This window comes from Zalophus californianus, chromosome 15 (assembly GCF_009762305.2).
Source record: "Zalophus californianus isolate mZalCal1 chromosome 15, mZalCal1.pri.v2, whole genome shotgun sequence".
Classification (NCBI taxonomy): domain Eukaryota; kingdom Metazoa; phylum Chordata; class Mammalia; order Carnivora; family Otariidae; genus Zalophus; species Zalophus californianus.
Window position 1 is genome coordinate 76,530,792 of NC_045609.1, and position 21,859 is coordinate 76,552,650.

Here is a 21,859-nt window from a genome sequence, read left to right on the forward strand (position 1 = left end):
AAACTACCTTATGAGAATTTACCCAATTACATTTATGATTTATATTCTTATATGGGACTAGAACTCAGCTAAGGGTGCCACTGCGTAATGTTTCTTAAAAGGAGACAAAAAAGTGGCTTACTTTCATAAACCTCAAAACTGCCCATAACTAAATCTTAACTTACCTTAGCTATAAACATTCTAGAATACATAATGCATGTGGACCTTTATCCTTCACATGTTGGGACTGCTAACCCAACAAAAGACTAACTGAAGGGACACAGCAAGACTTGCAAGCACAGGAGTGTGTTTCCATACAGACCTACTTAGTCACAAGACAGAGGCAAACAACCAAAGATCCTATCCCCACACACACACACTCTAGTCTATCTCCAATACAAAATGGGTGCATGACTGATGTTCCACATTTCTTGAATACTTCCCCTTATAAATGCCCTTATATCCGTACTGAAATTAGCTGTGGTTTAAGCATTCAAATAAAATTCTCCGAGCTCTAATTTTATTCCTATCAAGAAATTATTCTAGATTCTCCATTTAACATCCCTTCTCCAAAGAGGAAATATGCTAAGATAGGCTCAGTCAGCTAATCTATTGACCTGACTTCAACTGGTACCCTTCTTATAAATTTCTACACCTATCTATGGGTACAATGAGGACTCAAATTAGTCCATCAGAACCACCTAGCATTAATTATAAAATCTGACCATAAAGTTTTTTATTCTGAGCTTTAAGAATGCTCAAACTTATACCAACCATATCATTAATAAGGCCAATTCGTGTTGGTGGAGCTTGAAGACCTAGCAGTGTTGCAAGGCGACGTTGTTTTTCGACTATAATGCCGTCCATATCCAGAAGTCGAGCAATATCAGTACGCTCAGGAGTAATAGGGATAGAAAGAGTGGCCAAAAGGACTCTGGTAGACATTCTGCAGAACAAAATTACAAATCTGTTAAATTCATAAATGTCACCTGATTTAAAAAAAAAACCACTTCTGTAATAGTCTGGTAAGATACGCCAGTGACAGAATATGTGTGCCATATTAGCAGATTGTATTCATATATGTTATTCATCAAAGCATGAGATGAAGGGAAATGGACTGTGCTAAAATGAATACTTGGGAGAAGCCGAACTTCACCCACCCACTTACTGTCAATATTTGCCAGCTACAGAAAAAGACTGTGGGTTTAAAACGTAGAATAGGTACATTTGTATACCTGATGCTTCCTTAGAAAAACAATTAAGGCAGCTTTAAAAATTAAGGAAAAAAATGACATGAATAAAGGGGGAAAACTTACAAGGATTGTTAAGTGAACACAACTGGGGGGTGGGGGGAGCGAAGGATTCGTGGTGGGGCTAAATCTTAGCTTCCTTAGAACACAAGAGCAAAGTCAGGTTGAATTCAGAGCACTATAGGACATTAAGGATAGTGGGCTCTGGAGCACAAGGGTCAAGAGTTAGAATCTCAGCTTCACCATTTCCAGGACTAGAACCTAAGGCAAGATACTTAATTTTCTGAGTCAGGAGGCTGTTGTAAAGATTAAGCAAATTATGTACATAGAGTTAAACAGCCTAATATTTATTATTATAATACTGTTATTACAGCATTTTCTAAAGGGATAGTACATAAATACCTTAAAGGAACCCAAGTTTGTTTTTTTAATCTCAGACATGGATTACATAAAGGACAGTGAATGACATAATGAACATGGATGGTCCTTAAGAGTTTCAAAGAAAATATACTAGGAAAATTCATTTAGTTGGTTCCCATAATTGCTGTAAAGCTAAAAGAAAAACAATTTGGTATACTAATTCTACTAGAGGCCAAAATAACATGGTCTGCCAGTAAGAGAAAAAAGTGTGGTCTGTGAGCTCCGAGTCCAACTGAAACATTAAAAAAAACTGAAACATTAAAAAAAAACAAACACGACTGAAAGAAAATACACTGCATGTATTGTTAAAAAAAATAATAAAGTGGTTTTTAGACTGCTAGGCTATAGACCCCTTCTCTATATTCGAACACACACTCAGTTATATTTTATAATCAGGGGAAAAAGTGACTTGATGGCAGCATTTATTTAATTCTCTTCTTTGTCTTAAGACTAGATTTTAAGTACCGTATATGGATAGAAACCTCATACCATAACACTGTCTTTCCTAATATTCGATTTTCTCAATCAGGTTTTTGGCAGAGTTGGTTATCAGACAAGACAGTTACCTGAAGACCAAGAATACTACCAGAGAACAACCATGTCTGGAGACACTTCTGACAGTGAGAAGTGGAAGAATTACTACCAGCATCCAGTGGGTATACTAGAGATGCTGCAAAACATCCTAAGTGCAGTCCCCCACAACAGTAAATTATCCAGCCCCAAACGTCAATGGTGCAGAGGTTCAGAAACCCTAACCTGGAACCATGCCACTTAGTAGAAGGTATTTTTTTCATAATTTCAGTATTATTTGACTGTAACATTCTTACCTTTGCATCTCTTCTTGTGTAAGATTCTTTCTCATTTCTCTGGATAAATGGTAAAGACGATGGAGTGTAGATGCATGAAAAAGAGCATTTCCAGATTTCCAAAACACAGTTGAGACTTTATTATAGTAATTTGCCATCAACTGAGGTTTAGGTGGTTTTTTAGACAAGGTGAATAGTCCATGAATATCTTCCACAGCTTTGAACGCTTCCTAAAATTAGCAGTATAAATTAGTCACTGCATTCTAAACAAAAAAATCTAATCCAAATCTCTTTATGAAACCTAAAACATTTTGTTACTGAATTTAAAAAAAAAGGGAAGTAAAATTCCTTTATGTGTGGTTCCTTTTATTCATCCATAATATCTATTTCAGAAAACTGCCTTGATCACAAAAATACTAAATCCTTAAACTTCTTCAAATTAAGACAGAACACTTAAAAAAAAAAAATGCACTGCCCTTTCAACCACAACGTGTGACTCCACTCAGTCCAGCTCAAGATGAGCTTCAGGGCTGGTGCTCAAAAGCAGCTTTTAAAGTAGGTAAGATGTATTTGAACATGTACCAACTAATATAAATACAATAAAGGCTTTTCTTTCTTTGTCCCTTTCACAGTAGTAGCAAGGGTGAATTTTAAGAAGGTATCAAATATCTGTAAGAGTATCTATCTGCCCTATAGAGAATTTTGTAAAATTCAATTTTATTATTTAGTCTTTCTATCAACAAGCCCCTGCCCGAAGCCTGACATAACTAGATTAGCTACAACTATCTTGACAACTTTGTCAACTGTGCTTTAATTTGCAAAGGTTATTTTTAAATCCCATTCTGACAATCCTAAAGATGTTTGAAAGTAAACTTCTAAAAATTTGGTTTTGTATGCTTATAAATTTTTCCATAACAGATCATTTTAATGATTAAATGCGATCCTTTTGACAGAAAACAAATCAATGGATTCTTAAGGATCAGGGTGGGCTTAGTTGCAGAAAGGGCATTTTGAAGAAATGTTTTACATCCTGATTATGATGGTGACTGCATTTTTCAAATTTCAGGGTGAGTTTTGCTAAATGTAAATTACACTTTAATAAACGTGACTTAAAAAAAGTTTTTTTAAGTGCATCATTATCACACGACTTGGAAGAATGTATAAGAAAAAAAATCTGGAAAGGGGCGCCTGGGTGGCTCAGTCTTTAAGCGTCTGCCTTCGGCTCAGGTCGTGATCCCAGGGTGCTGGGACCGAGCCCCACATCGGGCTCCCTGCTCTGCGGGAAGCCTGCTTCTCCCACTCCCACTCCCCCTGCTTGTGTTCCTGCTCTCGCTGTGTCTCTCTCTGTCAAATAAACAAAATCTTTAAAAAAAAAAAATCTGGAAGGACATAAAAGACAATATAGAGGTTATTTCTGAGTAATAAGATAACGTGTGAATAGTTTCTTCTATTTATCCACTCGTTCTATAATGAGCATGTTTGTCTTCTATAGGACCTCTTTTTCCTCATTATTTCATCAGGTAGTGTTTTAAGGGTGTCCCTACAGAAAGGAAAATACTTTGAAGAGCAGGAAATCAGGGCGCCTGGGTGGCTCAGTTGGTTAAGCGACTGCCTTCAGCTCAGGTCATGATCCTAGAGTCCCGGGATCCAGTCCCAGGCTCCCTGCTCAGCAGGGAGTATGCTTCTCCCTCTGACCCTCTCCCTTTTCATGTGCTCTCTCTCAAATGAATAAATAAAAATCTTAAAAAAAAAAAAAAAAGGGCAGGAAATCAGTTTCAATTGGTTAAAAAACTTCCAATCGTCTTCCTCTTTAATTTCAAGTAGATTTTTCTTTTGGTCAAAAATTTAAAAGTTTCAAGTCAGGACTACAAAATCATGTGAAAATATCTTTGAACTCTTTTTTTTTATTTTTTAAGATTTTATTTATTTGAGAGAGAGAGAGAAGGAGAAGCAGACTTCCCGCTGAGCAGGGAGCCCCTTGTGGGACTCGATCCCAGCACCCTGGGATCACCTGAGCCAAAGGCAGACACTTAATGCAGACGCTTAACCAACTGAGCCACTAAGGTGCCCCCTTCGTGGAATTCTTAACATAAAAAGCCTAAGTGGTTGGGGCAAGTATCCCAACACCACCAAGATTTCCAATGTAGGCTCTTCCCCACACGTTTACTAAGCCAAAGCAACACTAAGAAATCTAGGAGACAATCTAGTGCAGCGTTTCTCCCACATCACAGTAAAGGGACAAATTATTTTTTTAAATTTCCAACCTATTGCCCATATTTTTATGAAATACAACAAAACTATTACAAAAATAAATTGAAAAACAAGCTCAGTTTTCCTAAACAGAGTAAACACACATAAAATTACCATGAAATTGCTACCAAAAACAAACCAAAACCACCAAAAACAAAAAAACCCCACCCTTAATAAATGCATATTCTCTTTAATTATTTCATCCTGGATCAGTAGACAGTTCACAGACAGGCACCGAACCACAGTTTGAGCAACAATGAGGATGAACTGTTTTATATGGAAAGCCACCTGGTCCAAAAGAGATTACCTGATTTGGCCCAGATTTCACAGCAGGCAACTAGAACCAAAATATCCTCAGACTGCCTGTCCAGAACTCTTGCTTCTCCATTAGACAATCTTAAATTCCTCAATTATCTATCGAAATTAACCAATAAATAACAAGATGAATACACTGATTCAAGAAAAAAAAAAAAAGTAGGCAACCTTGTCAGGACCCCTCTCACTCCTGAGAGCTTTTTCTGTATCCTTGCTTAAAAAACTTCTATCACGTTACTCACCCCCAAAAAATTAAATAAATAAAAAAGTAATATGGGTTATTATGACTACAAAAGACAGCAAATAGTTCACAACATACCTGCCATAATTCCATGCTGATAGCACTGTCCAACTGAACAAGTCTGGTTTCCAAATGCATGGACTGGCTCTCTGGATTATTAAGATTGATTGCTGTACTCTGGTTATGGTGACGTTGAATTTGTGACAAGTGCATTCTCAAATTGTCACATAGCTTACGGAATTCAGCCTTACGGGTGTACTGGAGGCAGAATTTGAAAGCTATAGGCATAATTAATTATAAGATATATTAGGTACTTTCCACCATCACTAAGTATTTGAATTGGTTTTATTTCAAATATTAAAATCAGCTATTTTAACAAGATTTACCAAACTCATAATCAGTCTTTAGAAATGATAAGTCATTGGTCACTTCATCATGTGTCCTGACCATCTTTTGGACATAGTCCTGGCCTAGAACTAGAATTTGGTGCTGAGGTTCTAGGAGAGTTTACAAATGGGAAACTACTCAAATTAAGGTGTAGGAGGGACTCACCTTTCAAACACCTACCACTTCAAATCCTAAAAGAACAAAAAATTCTAGCCTGAAATATAGAGCCTTGCTATCTAACAAACTGTGGGCTTATGGTAACCTGATTTCAACTGTTTACATAGATGTATGCTTTAACTACTTGCTCTGTCATTAAAATAATTTTCTACCGTCATATATGCAATATAGCAATGTTTCAGAATTCCTTTGCTCTTAAAAAAGAGATTTCTATTTCAAGAGGCCCAAAACAAAGGGATGGAGCTTAACTTCAAGTTAACATTTATTATCAGTAGTTATCAAAAGCCCCAAGTGTACTTGTGTTCAATGAAAATTCACATATGCTAGCCATGTAAGCAAAACTGAACACAGGTTCTAATACCCATAGTAAAATATTCTCACAATTTGAATAAACAAATGCCAATCGTCCCGCATATTGAAAAGAATGGCAATACAAAGTTGTACTAAGGCCAAAGTAAGAGAAAGCCAAAAGCCACTCTCAAGTCACATATATTCCATTCATATATAGTTAAAAAGCTGCACTAACAGCAAGTGACAGTAAGGAAAAGATACAAGATTAAGAAAATGAACTTCATTTGGTTCAGGATTCAAAGTACAGTTAATCCTTAAACAAGGGTTTGAACTACATAGGTACACTAACGTATAGATTTTTTCGATACAGTACTGTCAATTTTCTCTTCCTTATGATGTTAACACTTTTTCTCTAGCTTACCTGTTTTAAAAATAGAGTAATATAACACATATAACATACAAAATATGTGTGAATCAACTGTTTATGTTACCAGTAAGGCTTCTGGTTAACAAAATGCTATTAGTAGTTAAGGTTTTGGGTAGTCAAAGACACAGGTGGATTTTCAACTGTGCAGGAGTGGAAGCAAAGGGGTGTGTCCGTCAGCACCTCTAACAACTGCTCCTCCAAGTTGTTCAAGCATCAATTGTATATACAGTGTAACAACCGGATACTTTTTATGACGATCCTGAGTCATCAAAATGACTTAGTTCTATATTCAGTGATACTGTTTAAGAAAATAAAACTATGTATTTTTCGAGGAATCCTAGAAGTCCAAAGCTTAAAAAGACCTCATAAACCCATGGCATGGTTGAGAATATGTAGTGGTGAAGTCAAAAGAACTCAAGTTTAGCAGAAAGCAAAAAGTTCCATTTGTTTTTAGTCACCTGGAAAATCCCAAAATGACTTTGTCTTTCAGATATTCGTGAAGTGGACTTCATATAGAATTACCCTAACAAGTAAAACAAATTTCTTATAGTCATTTATTTAATATTTAAACGAATGCCAATCATCTTTCAATAAGGATAAAAACTATAAAATAAGTACTGTGGAGAAAAATAGGTTAACCTTGTCCATCTTTTGCAAAATCTTTTCCTAAAAGTCAACTTTTCAAATCCAGTTTTCATCTTACCTTGTTGGGCAATATCATGGTAGAGACGCTCTACTCTGGAATTGTTTCGAAGAAGGTCCAAACACTGTCTATATGATTCCCAAAGGAATTTAACCCATGGAGTTAAAAGTAGTCTGTCAGTACGATCCTGAGTGTCTTCACCACTTACAGCACTTAGGAGAACACTAAAAAAAAAAAAAAACACCATTCAAAAAGTTGAAAACAATTTTAGACATGATTTCCTACTTTGCCATATGATAAAAAAACCAAAACCAACAATGGTCAGTATAAGAAAGTGTGAATTCTTCCTATATTTATGCATAGATGCACTGGATGCACTGTAAAGCTGTCACATGTTCAAATATTTGAATCCCCAATGCATATTACAACCATTTAAATCAGTATCTGCCTCCTATCTGAAGATTTCCCACTTTTACCAATTTTGAATAGTATGGTTTTGTTACTATACATTTAAAATTCCGAAGATGAGCATTCTTTCCAATGAACATCTACACCTCAAACGAGGATGATGGAGACACATGTAAAGAAAAACTGAGGAAAATATATCCGCAATTTAACCTACATACCTCTCAGGAGTTTGAATATTATCCAGATCTTCTATGTCTAGGACCATCTGCTGAGATTCTTCTTTAGCAGCTTCAGTTTTTTCCTCTGCCAATTTCAAATATGCCCTAACAACATCCTCTAGAGATTTGATGTTCACCTAACCAAAAAGAAAGAGCACCTTACAACACTTTTCCAACAAACCATAAAATATTTTAAGAGCAAATTTTAGGATATAAAGCATATTATAACTCCGGAAAGTAAACTCATCTGAAAATTACTAAAAGCACTTTTTAAAACTATAAAACTCAGCTCTTTTCATACCTGTTGACAAATGTTCTTATACTGGTATAACCCCTCTTTAGCCAAATGGCTCTTGCGAAGATCCACGCAAAGTTCCAAGTATTTCAACATAATCGGCTCGTGTATCTTTTGCCATGTTCTGTGTTTCTTACTTTTCATAACATCATAAAGAACATCCAAAGCAGGCTGCTTTTTTCCAACCTCAAGAAATTCTGGAAAAATAATTCAGGAAAATTAAAATCCGTTATGTATACTATACAGAAATCTAAATCTTGCTTAAATTGGTTATTTTAATTTCTGAACTCACTACCATCTCTTTTTAAGATCACATTTATTTTCGACATCTAAAGCCATGCCAAAACTATCAAGAGTTAAAACAATGAAAAACTGGTACAATCTCAAAATATGGTCTACAGATAAAACTGGATTTCACTCAATTACACTGTACCAAATGTGTCCTTCTAAGTTCCAGAAATTGAGATCATGAGGGGAAAAAAAATCTCTCCCCAGCAAACACAGTAAAGTCAAGTCTAACTTCAGTCACAGTGATCTGGCTGAGCAAATTTTTACTAGTTCATGCTAAGACTCCAGGCAGAAAAATCATTAGATTGGCAATTAGACAGTCAATTGGACTGACTCTGTTCCCTTTAAGATCAATTGACTATGTGGGCCTGCTTTTAGGTTCTCTATTCTGATCACTCTCTACTGCAATATATCTAGTTTTTTGCTAATACCTCACTGTCTTGATTACTATAGACTATCTTCAAACGAAGTAGTGTGCTCCCACTTTGTTCTTCAGTATTATTTGGCTTACTAAGTCTTTTACCTTTCCATATAAACTCAGAATTAGTTTAATATCTACAAATTAGCTCACTGGAATTTTCACTCAAATTTTACTGAATCTACAGATCAAATATGGAAGAATTGACAATTTAACAATATTTAGTCTTCCCATCTATGGACTATCTCTCCACTTATTTTTCCAGTCTAAACATGAAAAAAAAAATATTAAGACAAACCCCAAATGAGGGACATTCCATAAAATACTTGACCAGTACTCCTCAAAACTTGTCCAGGTTATCAACAAGGAAAATCTAAGGAACTGTCATAACAAGGGGAGGTGTCTAAGGAGACAGGACACTTAAATGTAAGATGGTATCCTAGATGGGATCCTGGAGTTCAAAAAAGGACATAAGGGAAAGCTAGGGAAATCTGGAAAAAGTATGGACTTTCATTAACCATGTATCAGTACTGGGGGTGCCTGGATGGCTCAGTCTGTGAAGCTGCTGCCTTTGGCCCAGGTCGAGATCCCAGGGCCCTGATCGTGATCCCAGGGCCCTGATCACCTTGCTCAGCATGGAGCCTGCTTCTCCTTCTCCTCCCCACTCGTGCTCTTTCTCTCTCTCTGTCTTTCTCAAATAAATAAAATCTTAAAAAAAGAAAATATCAATATTGGTTCATTACTTGTGACAAATGTACCAAAATGATATATCAATAGGTTTGGTTTATATGGAAATACTCTGTACTATATGTGCAATAATTCTGTAAATCTTGACCTTCTAAAATTAAGTTTATTAAAAAAAGTTTAATAAAGTTTATTTTCAAAGACAAAAAAATTTAGAATGCATAACAAAGAAAATTATACACTTACAAATTTAGTATCACCTAAACCTGAAGGCATTCTGCATGTGGCACGATTTCAAAATCCAGCTCCAATCTCAGGTTTTATGTATGCTGCTCATTTTGAAATTCAGTCAAAAGCAGAGACTCCTCTATCACATTATTTCTGACAAAGGTTAAAATTTATCCTATTTTTTCTCATCTTTTATTTTCCTTCTGCACAAAACTTAGGTTAGATAGCTCCCCTCCCCCATTTACTAAGTCATCTGGTTATGTGCAACTTAAAATTCAATAACTGCTGAAATGCACACAAAAAAAAATCTTTCCACTGAACATCTGAAAAATAATTTGGGGAACCAAAACACTACACTATTAAAAAAAAAAAAGTCTTAAAAAACTACACTCCCATTGTTAAAAATCATTATTTTCCTCCTAAAAAAAGAATCTTTAACAAAGAATTATTTTCAAGAGTTAACACCATACAACATTATAAACCATGTAACTGTGCTAGGCAAACAACAGGCAGAAACGTCCCTTATTTGGGAGTTTTACTAAATCTACAGATTTAGTAATTCTCTATATTTCTCCTCCCAACTATCACATCTTTCAGGAATGTTGCTTCTGAACATTCTTTCCTCCAGGAAAACTACAAACAATATTCCAACTCTGGTATATTAACAAGTTTGCAAGATAAATCACAAAATATACTGAAATAACTATCTTTACACAATACCCTATGTCATCCCACATTATATCAAATCATATTCTTCATATGCAAGTGAAAACAAATCTCTCTACAATAATTCAAGACAATGTCAACACTAATCCTGGCAATATGAGGGAAAGTCCATTTTCATTTGAGTCCATTTTGTTACAAAAAACAAAACAAAAAACCCTGTAAGAGGAAACAAAAATGTAATACAACTAGATACTTTGTTAAAATAATAAGCCTTTCCTGTTCTAAGGGGAGGACCTACCTATCTTATTCCTGAAGCATACATATACAAAGTTATTTTCTAAAATCCAACAGTACCTTAGGTGTTTTTAACTATTTAACAGAAAAGGCCTCAATCAGCCAAAAATCTGGAAGTAAATGTTTTTAGTTAAATTTATCATTCACATTAAATAGCACACCAGCAGCACCAAAACAACCTATTATACCCAATTCCCAGTCTTAGGTTGAGGATTTAAATCTTATACTATCCTATTTAAACACTGTCAAAATGCTTGTAACATAGAACAGGCACAGAGAGTTAAAGTTGAGAACTGGCCCCAGCATGGGGATGACAAAATAATAAACTGTCTAAAAATAATTCACCTACCCAATCTCTTATTTTTAAATAGAGGAGTGTGATTTCTTTCTTTCTTTTTTTAAGATTTTATCCATTTATTTGACAGGGAGAGACACAGCGAGAGAAGGAACACAAGCAAGGGGGAGTGGGAGAGGGAGAAGCAGGCTTCCTGCAGAGCAGGGAGCCCAAGGCAGGGCTCGATCCCAGGACCCTGGGATCATGACCTGAGCCGAAGGCAGATGCTTAACTAACTGAGCCACCCAGGCGTCCCTAAAATTAATTTTCAATTCCTAAACAGCCAATCAAGATTTATGATTCCAAATTCTACTTTCAAACTCTGAAACAAGAGGTTCAAACAAACCAAAGCAAATGCACTAAAAAATAATTTTTTATAGGACACCTCCTCCATCACCAAGAAAAAAAGCAGACATGGGTACCAAGGATGTTTTTAAGGGAAAAAAATGGAATGGGAACAGAAACCATGATAATCCATTAGGGTGAGTTTCTGCCTTTACCCTAATTTACATACTGGGAGAATTTACTTATTACTTATCTAATAAGGAAAAAGAAAGTTTTTGAGACTAGAAAGAAATACCACACATTAAAGGCTCTGTTGCAATGTTTTAAAAAATGCTCATTTCCAAATTGATATTCTTGAAATAAAGATTAAAATCTGGAATTATGAACTAATACTAGAAGGGTAGGCATTCTGAGCTTACCTTTCAGACACAATGACAAACTACCTCTAAAAGAAAAAGTTTAGGTCTGCCCTTTAATATTATTAGTTTTTCTGTGCAACAGACCAAGTAGATAAGCTATAATATTACACAATTTGTGGGTTTAATGACAACTTTATAAATCACTGGTAGAATATAAATTAAAAGGCTGTTACAAGATCAGGAGCAATTAATTCCATACTACTGACAACATAATCTGGAAAAGGGGCTTTTCCCAAATGATTCTGGTGTATGAATTTCTTGCCTGTAACTGCTGGGCCAAGTTTTCATCTTCCTGAGTGACTACTATAATCGTTTCCAAAAATATTGTTCTGATTTACAGGCTAACATGACCTGTACTCTGAACTTATTCACATTAAGATAATAAAACGGATTAGTTCTCAATGTGTTTGAGGTTACAAATGTTATATATACATTTACATAAAATGTGCTTTTGTAATACTAGTTTTGTAAGTTTTGTAAGCAGTGCCATGTGCCATCCAGTCTGCTCACTTTAACTCTTTCAGACAGCTCTCATTCACAAGATCAAAGGTACAGAAATTACTACTTGAAAGCTAAGGCCTATACTACAGAAACACCCAACTTACATTTTAAAAGGACTACAGCAAGGAGACAGTACAGCCTTATAAAAACCTACACAAAATTAAAGCACCCCCCAGGTGCCCCTTGCTCATCTTGCCTACTTTAATTTCAGATGCTTTCCCCAACTTTCCCTTCATGAATCAAATCTATTTCAACTTAGAAAACATGTAAAAAGATTTAAGATTTGTTACACATCAGAAAACCCTTCTAATTTAAAAAAATTACTGATATACTAAGCTCAAATGAAGATTCAGAATGGAGGAGTGATGAAACAAACAAGGCCTGAACACATCAAATGTGTAGTATTTTGGCCATCAAGATTACAGTGCTTCAGCCTATTAGCATGGAAAAAATGCCTGTCTGTAAAGCAAATTACTGTAAAACATCTACAATAGCAATTAGAACAGTAATTGAATCTCAGTCATTTTGTATACCATAATATAATTCTAAGTTTCTAAACATAAGAAAAAAATTCTAACTTTGCTACAGTTCATTTTGTAGTGATAAATTTCCATTTCAATCTATTCTCTTTCCTAGCAATTAACATCCTTGGGTGCCTGGGTGGGTCAGTGGTTGGATGTCTGCCTTCAGCTCAGGTCATGATGAGAGGGGGAGTGTCCATGGGGCATGGGGGAGTCTGCTCCTCCCTCTCCTTCTGATCCTACCCCCCCCCACTCGTGGGCCCTCTCTTTCTCTTAAATAAATAAAATCTAAAAAAAAAAAATTAACATCCTTAATTCTTGCCTGTTCTAACCATTAGGTCACTGGTTAAAATGAGTAGTCATCAGATCTAAGTTGCAGTTTTAAACCGATTTTTAAAACAATTCCAAAGAACGTGGAATGATCATATTCCACACTCTTACCAACCCCCAAATTGTTACTTTTAAAACAACAACCATGTGACAAACACACTTTTGGTCCTGACAGGTTATCAGTACTATTAATTTTATGAATTGACTGAAATTGACCTTTTCACAAGAGAAATTTTCACACCAACTAACAAAATAAGCTCCATGAACTAAAATTGTAATAGACACGGTATATCCACCTACAACATGGATAAGACCCAAAACTTGTTTGGTTAGAGAAAGGGTGAAAATAAGAGCCATGGACGCCCTACACACTTAGAAAATTGTTGGGGCTTAAAAAACTCTGAACGAGAAAGTTTTTAAAAACCAGAGCAATGCATAATACATTGCACCCCAATAACAGCAACGTAATAAATGCCTCTTGAATAGACCAGGACACGCACAAGTTTTCCTGAAAGGGCCCATGGCTTAAATACACCTAGAAATAAAAATCGCAGGAAGTAGCGCTGTGGCGAAAAAACGACTAGTCGGAAAGTCTAGAGACCTTGGTTCTAGTCTCCTGGCTCAACAACTAACTCCCAGAGTGACCTTGGGTAAAAACATTCTCTCTAGGCCTCAATTTCGTTATCTTTAAGCGAGAACCTGGAAATCCCTCTCTTACAGTATTAACTTTGTTCCAACTTCATGTGATTTGGAAAAGGCCAATAATCAATGCCAGAAAAAAACAGACAACAGGTTAAATGGGTCAGAGTCTCGAAGCAGAGTTACAGTGACGGGAAAGGGGTAAGTGGACCCTGACCCCAGCAAAGCCCGGCGCTGGATTTGGGGGGCGGAGGTGTCTTCAGGAGGGCCGGAGGTGGGACTGCCCGGCTCCCGGCGCCGGCAGGAGGTGGAGTCGAGGTTCTCGCGTGCATTGTCCCCGGGAGGGAGCCATGTTTCTTCCTCCCCGGCACTCCCAGATGGCGGCTGGGGGCGCGGGGCCTAAGCAGCCGGGAGCCCGGCGGCCTGAGGCGCCGGGCGGAGGCGGACAAGGCGGGTAAGGAACTCCGGCCCCGGAAACCTGTCTCAGGGACGGCGGCCCCCAAGACGCACCAGGAGGCGGCGGGGGGGAGGAAGGGCCCCCAGAGCGACGGTTCCCGGCTCCGCACCTCCCACCCGCCCCGGTCGCTTGGAGCAAGAAGAGAAACCATACCCACCCACGGGCCCGGACGGCGGCGGGCAGGTCGCATCGACCACCGCCCCAGCCAGGCAGGGGAGCAGCGAGAAGCAGGCCCGGGCCCCTCGACCTCAGAGGCCTCGGGCCGACCCAGCCCGGCGCGCCCCGATCCCCTACCCTACTCACCGTTGGCGCGCTTGAGGGCATTTTCCGGCCTCTGGAAATAAGCCGGCATCTTGGCGGCAGGCTCAGCTCACCCGGCGTCAGCGAACTCCTTGGTGGCCCGGGCCGGGAGAGGAGACGAAGGGGAACCAGCGCGACGTTCCACGCGCCTCGCCTGCAGTCGCCCGCGCCCAGCCGGCCAGAGACGTAAAGGAAGGAGGCACGTGACCCCCGCACGGCGCCGCCGCCGCCGCCCAAGCCCCGGATGTAGGGGGGGCGGTCCTGCGCGCGCAGGCGCGCTGCCGTCGCGCGCGCCGGCTGACGTGGCGGTGGTACGGCGTGTCTCCTCCGACCCCATCGGGGAAACGTATGGGAGAAGGTTCTCAGGCCCCTCTCTCCTTGAGCGAGAATCGGGGTGGGAAAGGTGATACTTGGGTCAGAGTCTCTGCCTGGAGAGAAAGAAGGCGTCTGCACAGATTTTGGACCTGCCTTGTGCGGAGTCATGCGAAGTTACAGTCAGGTCCCATCCGCCTAGGGGATGATGTCTCCGCTGAATGAAAATGCCGTATATATCCGTTTTTCGGAAATGCATTGAGCAGCTATCGCTAGACCAGCGCTGCTCACCACTGGTTAATAGTAGTGACCTGTCCCTTGACGGACTAGCAGGGGGAGGTGGGACGCAATAAATAAATTAGCAAGCTTATTTCATATCGGTAAAATTAAAAAGTTGCTGACACAAAGATTGGGTAATGAGAGCCCTCAGAGAAGGTGAGTTTTGAGGACAGACTGGAGACAGTAATCTGACAAGAGGGCAGGAAGTTCTGCAGCAAAACAGACTTTGCATGATGTTCGAAGATACATGGGAGTGTTGTAGCCTTAACATTCAGCACACATCACAAAGAAACAAGAAAAATGAGTGTTGGGGGGGAATCAATTTCTCAGGCCCCTTGCTACAGTCTTTTATTATTGATCTACAATTTTAGTGTTCGATCACTAACGTACACCTAGAACTTGAAAGCCATTTAAACTGAATCTAATTACTCAAATCCTAGGAATGAAATTAAGATGAGTTCAGAAGAAAAATTCAGAAAGCAACAGTGGAATAAATTGTTGCAAATTTATTACACATTTTGTAATAATGGATGGGATATTCGAATGAATGACAGTACTGTATCCTGGAACAAGGAAGCCACAGTACATACACTCGAAGAGCATTTTCCCCTCATTCTTTCTGCCTCAGCAAAGAGGTTTTTCTATTTAATTAAATTTATCACTATAAAGAAAGAAAACGTGGGAAACGCAGACAAGATAAAAGATACATCACAGAGTCTAGAAAAAGTTATTTAAAAATTAACTTCAGAGAGTTCTTCCTTCAAAATGCTTGGGCCACTCTAAATGTCTAAACTCACTCCCTCAAAATTAAGAGCCAGACAGAGTTGAGCAACAAGTACTAAGAAGCTATAGGAACTGTTTTATGAGGCAGGATCAAGAGACTCATTTCTGTATATAATAATTAAGTCAAAATTAAAGAGCTAAACATAAGAGCAAATATAGCCTTTAAATGCTGTAGATAGAAAACTATTAGTAGGCCATAGAGAAATGTAACAGAATAAAATAAAAGGAAACGACCTAAGTATCAGAAAAAGCTTTCCAACATTCTTACCTTTTCGTTATCATATCTTGAAGAAGATGGTAAAATAATCTCATTGATTATTACTCATTATGTGGTAGACCTAAAACAAAACAAACACTAGAAAATTTGGAGCAAAAAATGAAATTCAGTATTTCTGCATCTTCATTCTTTTCTCTCAAGTTAAAGTAGATGAAGCATTTGGTAATATAATAGCCAATGATCATTTAAGTGCATTACATACAATTAGTGTCTAGTACTGTATTTGTGAATAGTCTTAACTTCCAGAATAAATTTTATTAAATTCAGCCAATAGGATGGGATGCCTGGGTGGCTCAGTTGGTTAAGCGTCTGCCTTTGGCTCAGGTCATGATCCCAGGGTCCTGGGACGGAGTCCCTGCTCAGTGGGGAGGCTGCTTCTCCCTCTGCCTGCCACTCCCCCTGCTTGTGCTCTCTCTCTCTCTCTCTCTTTCTCACAAATAAATAAATAAAATCTTTTAAAAAATAAATTTTAAAAAATTCAGCCAATAGGTATTAAGTACCAGCTAATAGCCATAATGCTGGGGGTAAAAATGCAAGTTGCCTGTTTTCAAGGAGTTGGTGTTTCTCTGGTGAAGGTCGATGAGTACACAATGAGGAGCAAGATAGGATCTATTCTGAACCAGGAGAAAAGCATAATTACTTGCTGTTGATTAATGCTCACTTCGTAGAAAACAAGCAACCTGAATATGCTAGAAGCCACTTTAGGAAATGTTAAAAGGAAGTGATCAGGCTGGTGAAGGTTTTTTCCCTAATCAAGCTACTTTTATACTATATATAACTGGATAATTTCTCTAATACAATGTTTGGAGGTTTTGAATAGAGCTAATAAGATTCTCAAAAAAAAAAAAAAGCAGGTCTTAGGGGCACAAAAGAAGTACTACATTATACATATTTGCAACATAATATAGCTTTAAATCAAGTATCATGTTTTATAGCTTTCACATTCATCATTTCGTTTACAAGAATGCTGGAATGAAGGTATTTACACTGAAACTAACAGTTTCAGAGAGTTAGACTACAGTTCACAATTACACATTCCTTCAACAAACCATTGTTGAGTACCTACCACGTGCCAGGTATGAGAAGTAAGCGCCTGAAAGGTAGGTGCAAGGCAGTGAACAGGACAGACTTGGTTCCTGCCTTCTTGGACTTGGCAGCCTAGAGAGAAAAAAGACTTCAAACACTTGCCAGAAGCTTCTTGAAGATGAAGACCCACTCCGGTCCAGGCCCCCATCATCTTTCCGGGTCCATCTCTCACCACACTATATATCTTTCAGTGCCTTAAACAGCCCTTTCTCCCACCTCCAACCCAATAAGTGCCATCACCTCCCTTGGGACATTTACCACCACCACCCATTCCTTGTTCTAACAACAACCTATTTCTCCACATTAATTGTCACTTCCTCCAGGATTCTTCCCTAGCCCCCAGACTAGTTTAGATGTCAAGGCATGGAGCACCAATATCATCCCGTCTTAGCACTGATCATACGTCAATGTAATTACTTGCAGACTATAAGCTCAGAGAGTGGAAGCTTTTGTGTTATTCACACTACATCCCCAATGCCTGGCAGATGAGATACTCTCAAAAAATGCTGGAGAGATGAATGAATGAATCTCCACATAAAGATTTATATAGAGAGAACAGTTTTTACTATACCTGTGGGGAAGTAACAAGTGTGAAAGTTCAATGTGTCTTCTTTCATTTGTAGAGCATCTACCTATCTACATGGGGCTCTCAATCTACTTAAGCCCCAGCATGCAAATACTGAAGAAGAAATAATACTCTTCATTCAAAGCTCCTAATTGCACTGATTTTGAATGTCCAGCTGTATCGAAGTTCATTTGTGACTTTCTGAGGTCAGTGTTCAAATAAATCATGTTTTCCTAAACCTGTATATCCCTTCTTTTCTTCCTATCCCACCCATTATTACCTGACCAACCCCTACTAAGACTTTAAGCCTCAGCTCGAAGGCTTCCTCTGCAGAGCCTTTCAGCCAGTGGGGGACTGACTTACCTGTCCCTTCTCCTGTGCTCTTTGCTCAGGCCACCATTAACTCGGGCACCCAGGCCATCTCTGGGCACTCTGCTGCCCCTGCAGCTGTGTCATGGGGTGGCTGTAGTCCTCCTTCAAACCACTGGTGCCTGAAGGTGGATCAGTGACAGACTAGCTCTTCCCCCTAGCTACTTCTAGAGCATTCTCTCTCCTCCCTTGAACTGTAAGTATTGAACTTCATGCTATCAGACTAGACCACATGTGATTCCTCTAGGTGACAGTCCTTTATAGGTATCTGCAGAACCCAGGTCACAACCCCTCATTCCTTGACTCTTACTTCTAACTCTCTGTCACTCTCCAACACTACTGTCAGAATTATTAGTGGTTTCTATACCCGTGTGGATGATCCTGCCAATATCCTGGCCACCTGGCCTTCACAATTGTGCCCTCTACCTTACCTCACTCGCTCACACACATGGTGATACACTAGAGTCTAGACTAAGAGTCAGCAAACTTCTTCTGTAAAGGACTCGATGGTAAATATTATAGGCTTTGCAGGCCAGGAGGCCATATCTTCAACTCTTGGGGCAACTGTTCTTGCTGAAAGAGTAATTGTCCTTGTAAGTATGTGTGTATATTACATTTAAAAATGTAAAAACTAGGGCACCTGGGTGACTCAGTCAGTTAAATGTCTGCCTTCGGTTCAGGTCATGATCTCAGGGTCCTGAGATCAAGCCCTGCATCGGGCTCCTTGCTCGGCAGAGAGTCTGCTGCTCCCTCTCCCTCTGCCTGCCCCCCACCCCACCCCACCCCACTTGTGGTCTCTCTCTCAAATGAATAAATGAAATCTTTTCTAAAAATGTAGAAACTATCTTGATGAGCACTGAGCAATATACTGAATTGGTGAATCACTCTATTGTACACCTGAAACTAATGTAATACTATATGTTAACGATACTGGAATTAAAAATAATTTTTTAAATATAAAGATTAAAAAATAGTAAAGATTGTTCTTAGCTCAAGACTGTAAACACAGGCAGTGGGCCAACTTTGGCCCCTCGGTCCTGTTTGCTGACCCCTACACTGCACCTTGTCATACCAGCTCTCTCAGTTTCCAGATCTTGATTTCAAGTATCTCACATTCTCATTCCTTCCTGTGCACCACAACTCCCAACAATCCTGCTGCCTGACGAACCTGCAACCCGGTCATCAATCCCACTTCCTTCTCACACCGCTCCCCATCCCTCATGTCCTCTGTTTCTGCGGCACCCAGCTTAGATTCCATCATTTAGTTCTTTCCTTGCTCAGCTTTCCCTTTATTTGACCCCAACCCTAGCCAATCCAAGAATCCTTCTGCTCCTTGCCTGCAGCCCAGTATGACTGGGGAAAAATATACAACCATGTCGACAAGTCCCACTTTAAATCCATGACCACGAGCCTCAACAAGCACCGTGCTGCTGTTCAGCCATCCTGTGACACTTCTCTAGGCTATGTCCCCCTTCTCCCAGATGACTGTGTCATACTTTTTCCTCTCTCCAATCCTCTTCTCTCAGCTGATGGCCTCATTTTCTGTAGCAGTGCAAATAGTGGAACAGTCAGAAGAGAACCTGGCTCTGCACTCTGCCATCTACCCACCCACCTGCTCCTGTCCTTGACACTCTGCCTTCCTCCTGTCACCCTTTGGCGCTTCTGTCTAAAGCCAGCCTTTTGTACTAGTGCTCTGGATTCCCTCTCCTCTCACGCAGCAGGCTGTTCACTCCAGCCTCCCTGAAACACTTTCTTCACTCGGCTTCCGAATTCCCCTTTTCCTGATTTTCCTCCTGCCTCTCTGACGGCTCCTCATCTCTCTGACCTCTAAGGTTGAAAAGCCCCAGGGCTCAGCCCCTGGACTTCTCCCCTCCTCTAACTGCATCCATCTCTTGGTTCTAGCTCATCGCTTTAGACATCATCTCTGTGCTTAGAAGTTATAAAATTACATCACCAGGGCTCTACCTCTCTCCTGAAAGCCAGGCTCACACCCCCATGCCTAACTGACACATCCATCAAGTGTTTGACATACAACATACACCCAACCTGCCCCAAACCAGACTCCTGGTCTCTCTGGCCTCCCACCTGCTCCTCCCATATCTTCCCCATGTGAATAATGGCAACCCCCTTCTTACAGTTGCTCAAACCAGAAATATTGGCGACATCCTTGACTCTACTTTTTCTGCCACAGCCCTGCTTCCAATCAACCCATCAGCCAATCCTATTTCTACCACCTCCACACCTATCACTCTGGTCTAAGACACCATCGTGTCTCACCCAGAATATGTAATAACCTGTTCACTTGTCCTTCTATTTCCCCTTGGCCCCCTTCTTCTTACTCCCCACCGTAGCAAGCAGGGGGATCTTTTAAAAACAAAAGGGAGATGATCATATCAGTCCCCGGATCAAGATCCTTTTATGGCTGCCCAGCTCATCAGTCAAAGTCAAAGTCCTTACAATGGCCCACAAGATCCTACGCTACTCCTTCCCCTCTGCCTCCCTCCTACGCCATGCCGTGTCATCTTTTCAGGGCTGTCTTCCCTTACCTCTTTAAAGTAATAATAACCTCCCTTCCTCCCATACTTCCAAGGACCCTTTTCTTTATTTCCCTCCACAGCATTTATTTTGTTATCACCATCTCATTGGTATATTTCATGATCTACCCCTCTAGAATATAAGACTGATGAAGGCAAGGATTGATGTCAGTTTTGTTCAACTGCTGTATGTCTAGCATCTATAACAGTGCCTGGCGCAGAGTAAGCACTCAATAAATATTTGGGTTTTTTTTTTAAAGATTTTATTTATTTATTTATTTATTTATTTGACAGAGAGAGAGAGAGAGAGAGAGACAGCAAGAGAGGGAACACAAGCAGGGGGAGTCAGAGAGGGAGAAGCAGACTCCCAGCTGAGCAGGGAGCCCAATGTGGGGCTGGATCCCAGGACCCTGAGATCATGACCTGAGCCAAAGGCTGTCTGCGACTGGGCCACTCAGGCACCCCTAGGTTGTGCAAATTTAAAGCAGGGAATTGGAATGCAGATTCAGTGGAGTATATTTTTAGCAGGAATGTGTCCTGGCAACGTTTGTCATTTATTGGGAGAAATACATCTTACATGCAGGAGTCTTCACCCATTAATAGTCTGCCAGACTCCAGGAGAGGTCTGAGGGGAAGAAGAGAAGCATGTTTGTGGGAATTGGCGTACATAGTCACACATACCATTGTCATGCCACACAGCCTAGCTCCTGCTTGGGAATTTAGGAGACCCTGCTCAAAGCTACACAAATCATCTAGGGCCAAGAGTAGAATGAGTAAGACACCGTGCAGAGTGGTTTAGGGTGTGGTTTGAAAATAAGCTTCTCTGTTAAATGTGTGAAACATGATTAGAAGGAACCCTGGAACCACAGGGTGTGGGCTTTCATCTTGGGCTTTTGGATATTAGACCATCACATGGACCTTTTCATTGTATTATCTTCTCATGAAGCAACTAAAAATGGCACCTCCTTGGAGAGCCCCTTCCTGACCATGCAATCTAAAGCTTGAGACTACCCTATTTTAATTCTCAGCAGAACATTTATCACTAATGGATAGTTTTCATTGTTTCCTTGGTTTCCCCCCTGTCTCACCATGCTAGATGGTAAGCTTTAAGGGACCAAGTTTGTCGTGTTCACCACTGTAGCTCCAACTCCTGGAACTATGCTGGGCATGGGTCAAGTGCTCT

At 39.7% G+C, this 21,859-nt stretch overlaps 1 protein-coding gene across 1 annotated transcript in view; it reads right to left on the reverse strand.

The window, feature by feature from the left end:
- Window positions 1–14,665, reverse strand: part of EIF3A (eukaryotic translation initiation factor 3 subunit A) — a 34,695-nt gene extending 20,030 nt beyond the window's left edge. Inside the window, exons 1-7 of the mRNA XM_027594459.2 lie at window positions 14,475–14,665; window positions 8,114–8,304; window positions 7,813–7,949; window positions 7,247–7,410; window positions 5,340–5,539; window positions 2,477–2,685; window positions 754–925 (exon numbers count right to left, since the gene is read on the reverse strand). Of these exons, the coding sequence (XP_027450260.1) occupies window positions 754–925; window positions 2,477–2,685; window positions 5,340–5,539; window positions 7,247–7,410; window positions 7,813–7,949; window positions 8,114–8,304; window positions 14,475–14,523 (1,122 nt within the window). The 5' untranslated portion in view covers window positions 14,524–14,665. The remainder of the gene's footprint in view (window positions 1–753; window positions 926–2,476; window positions 2,686–5,339; window positions 5,540–7,246; window positions 7,411–7,812; window positions 7,950–8,113; window positions 8,305–14,474) is intronic.
- Between the last annotated feature and the right edge of the window lie 7,194 nt (window positions 14,666–21,859).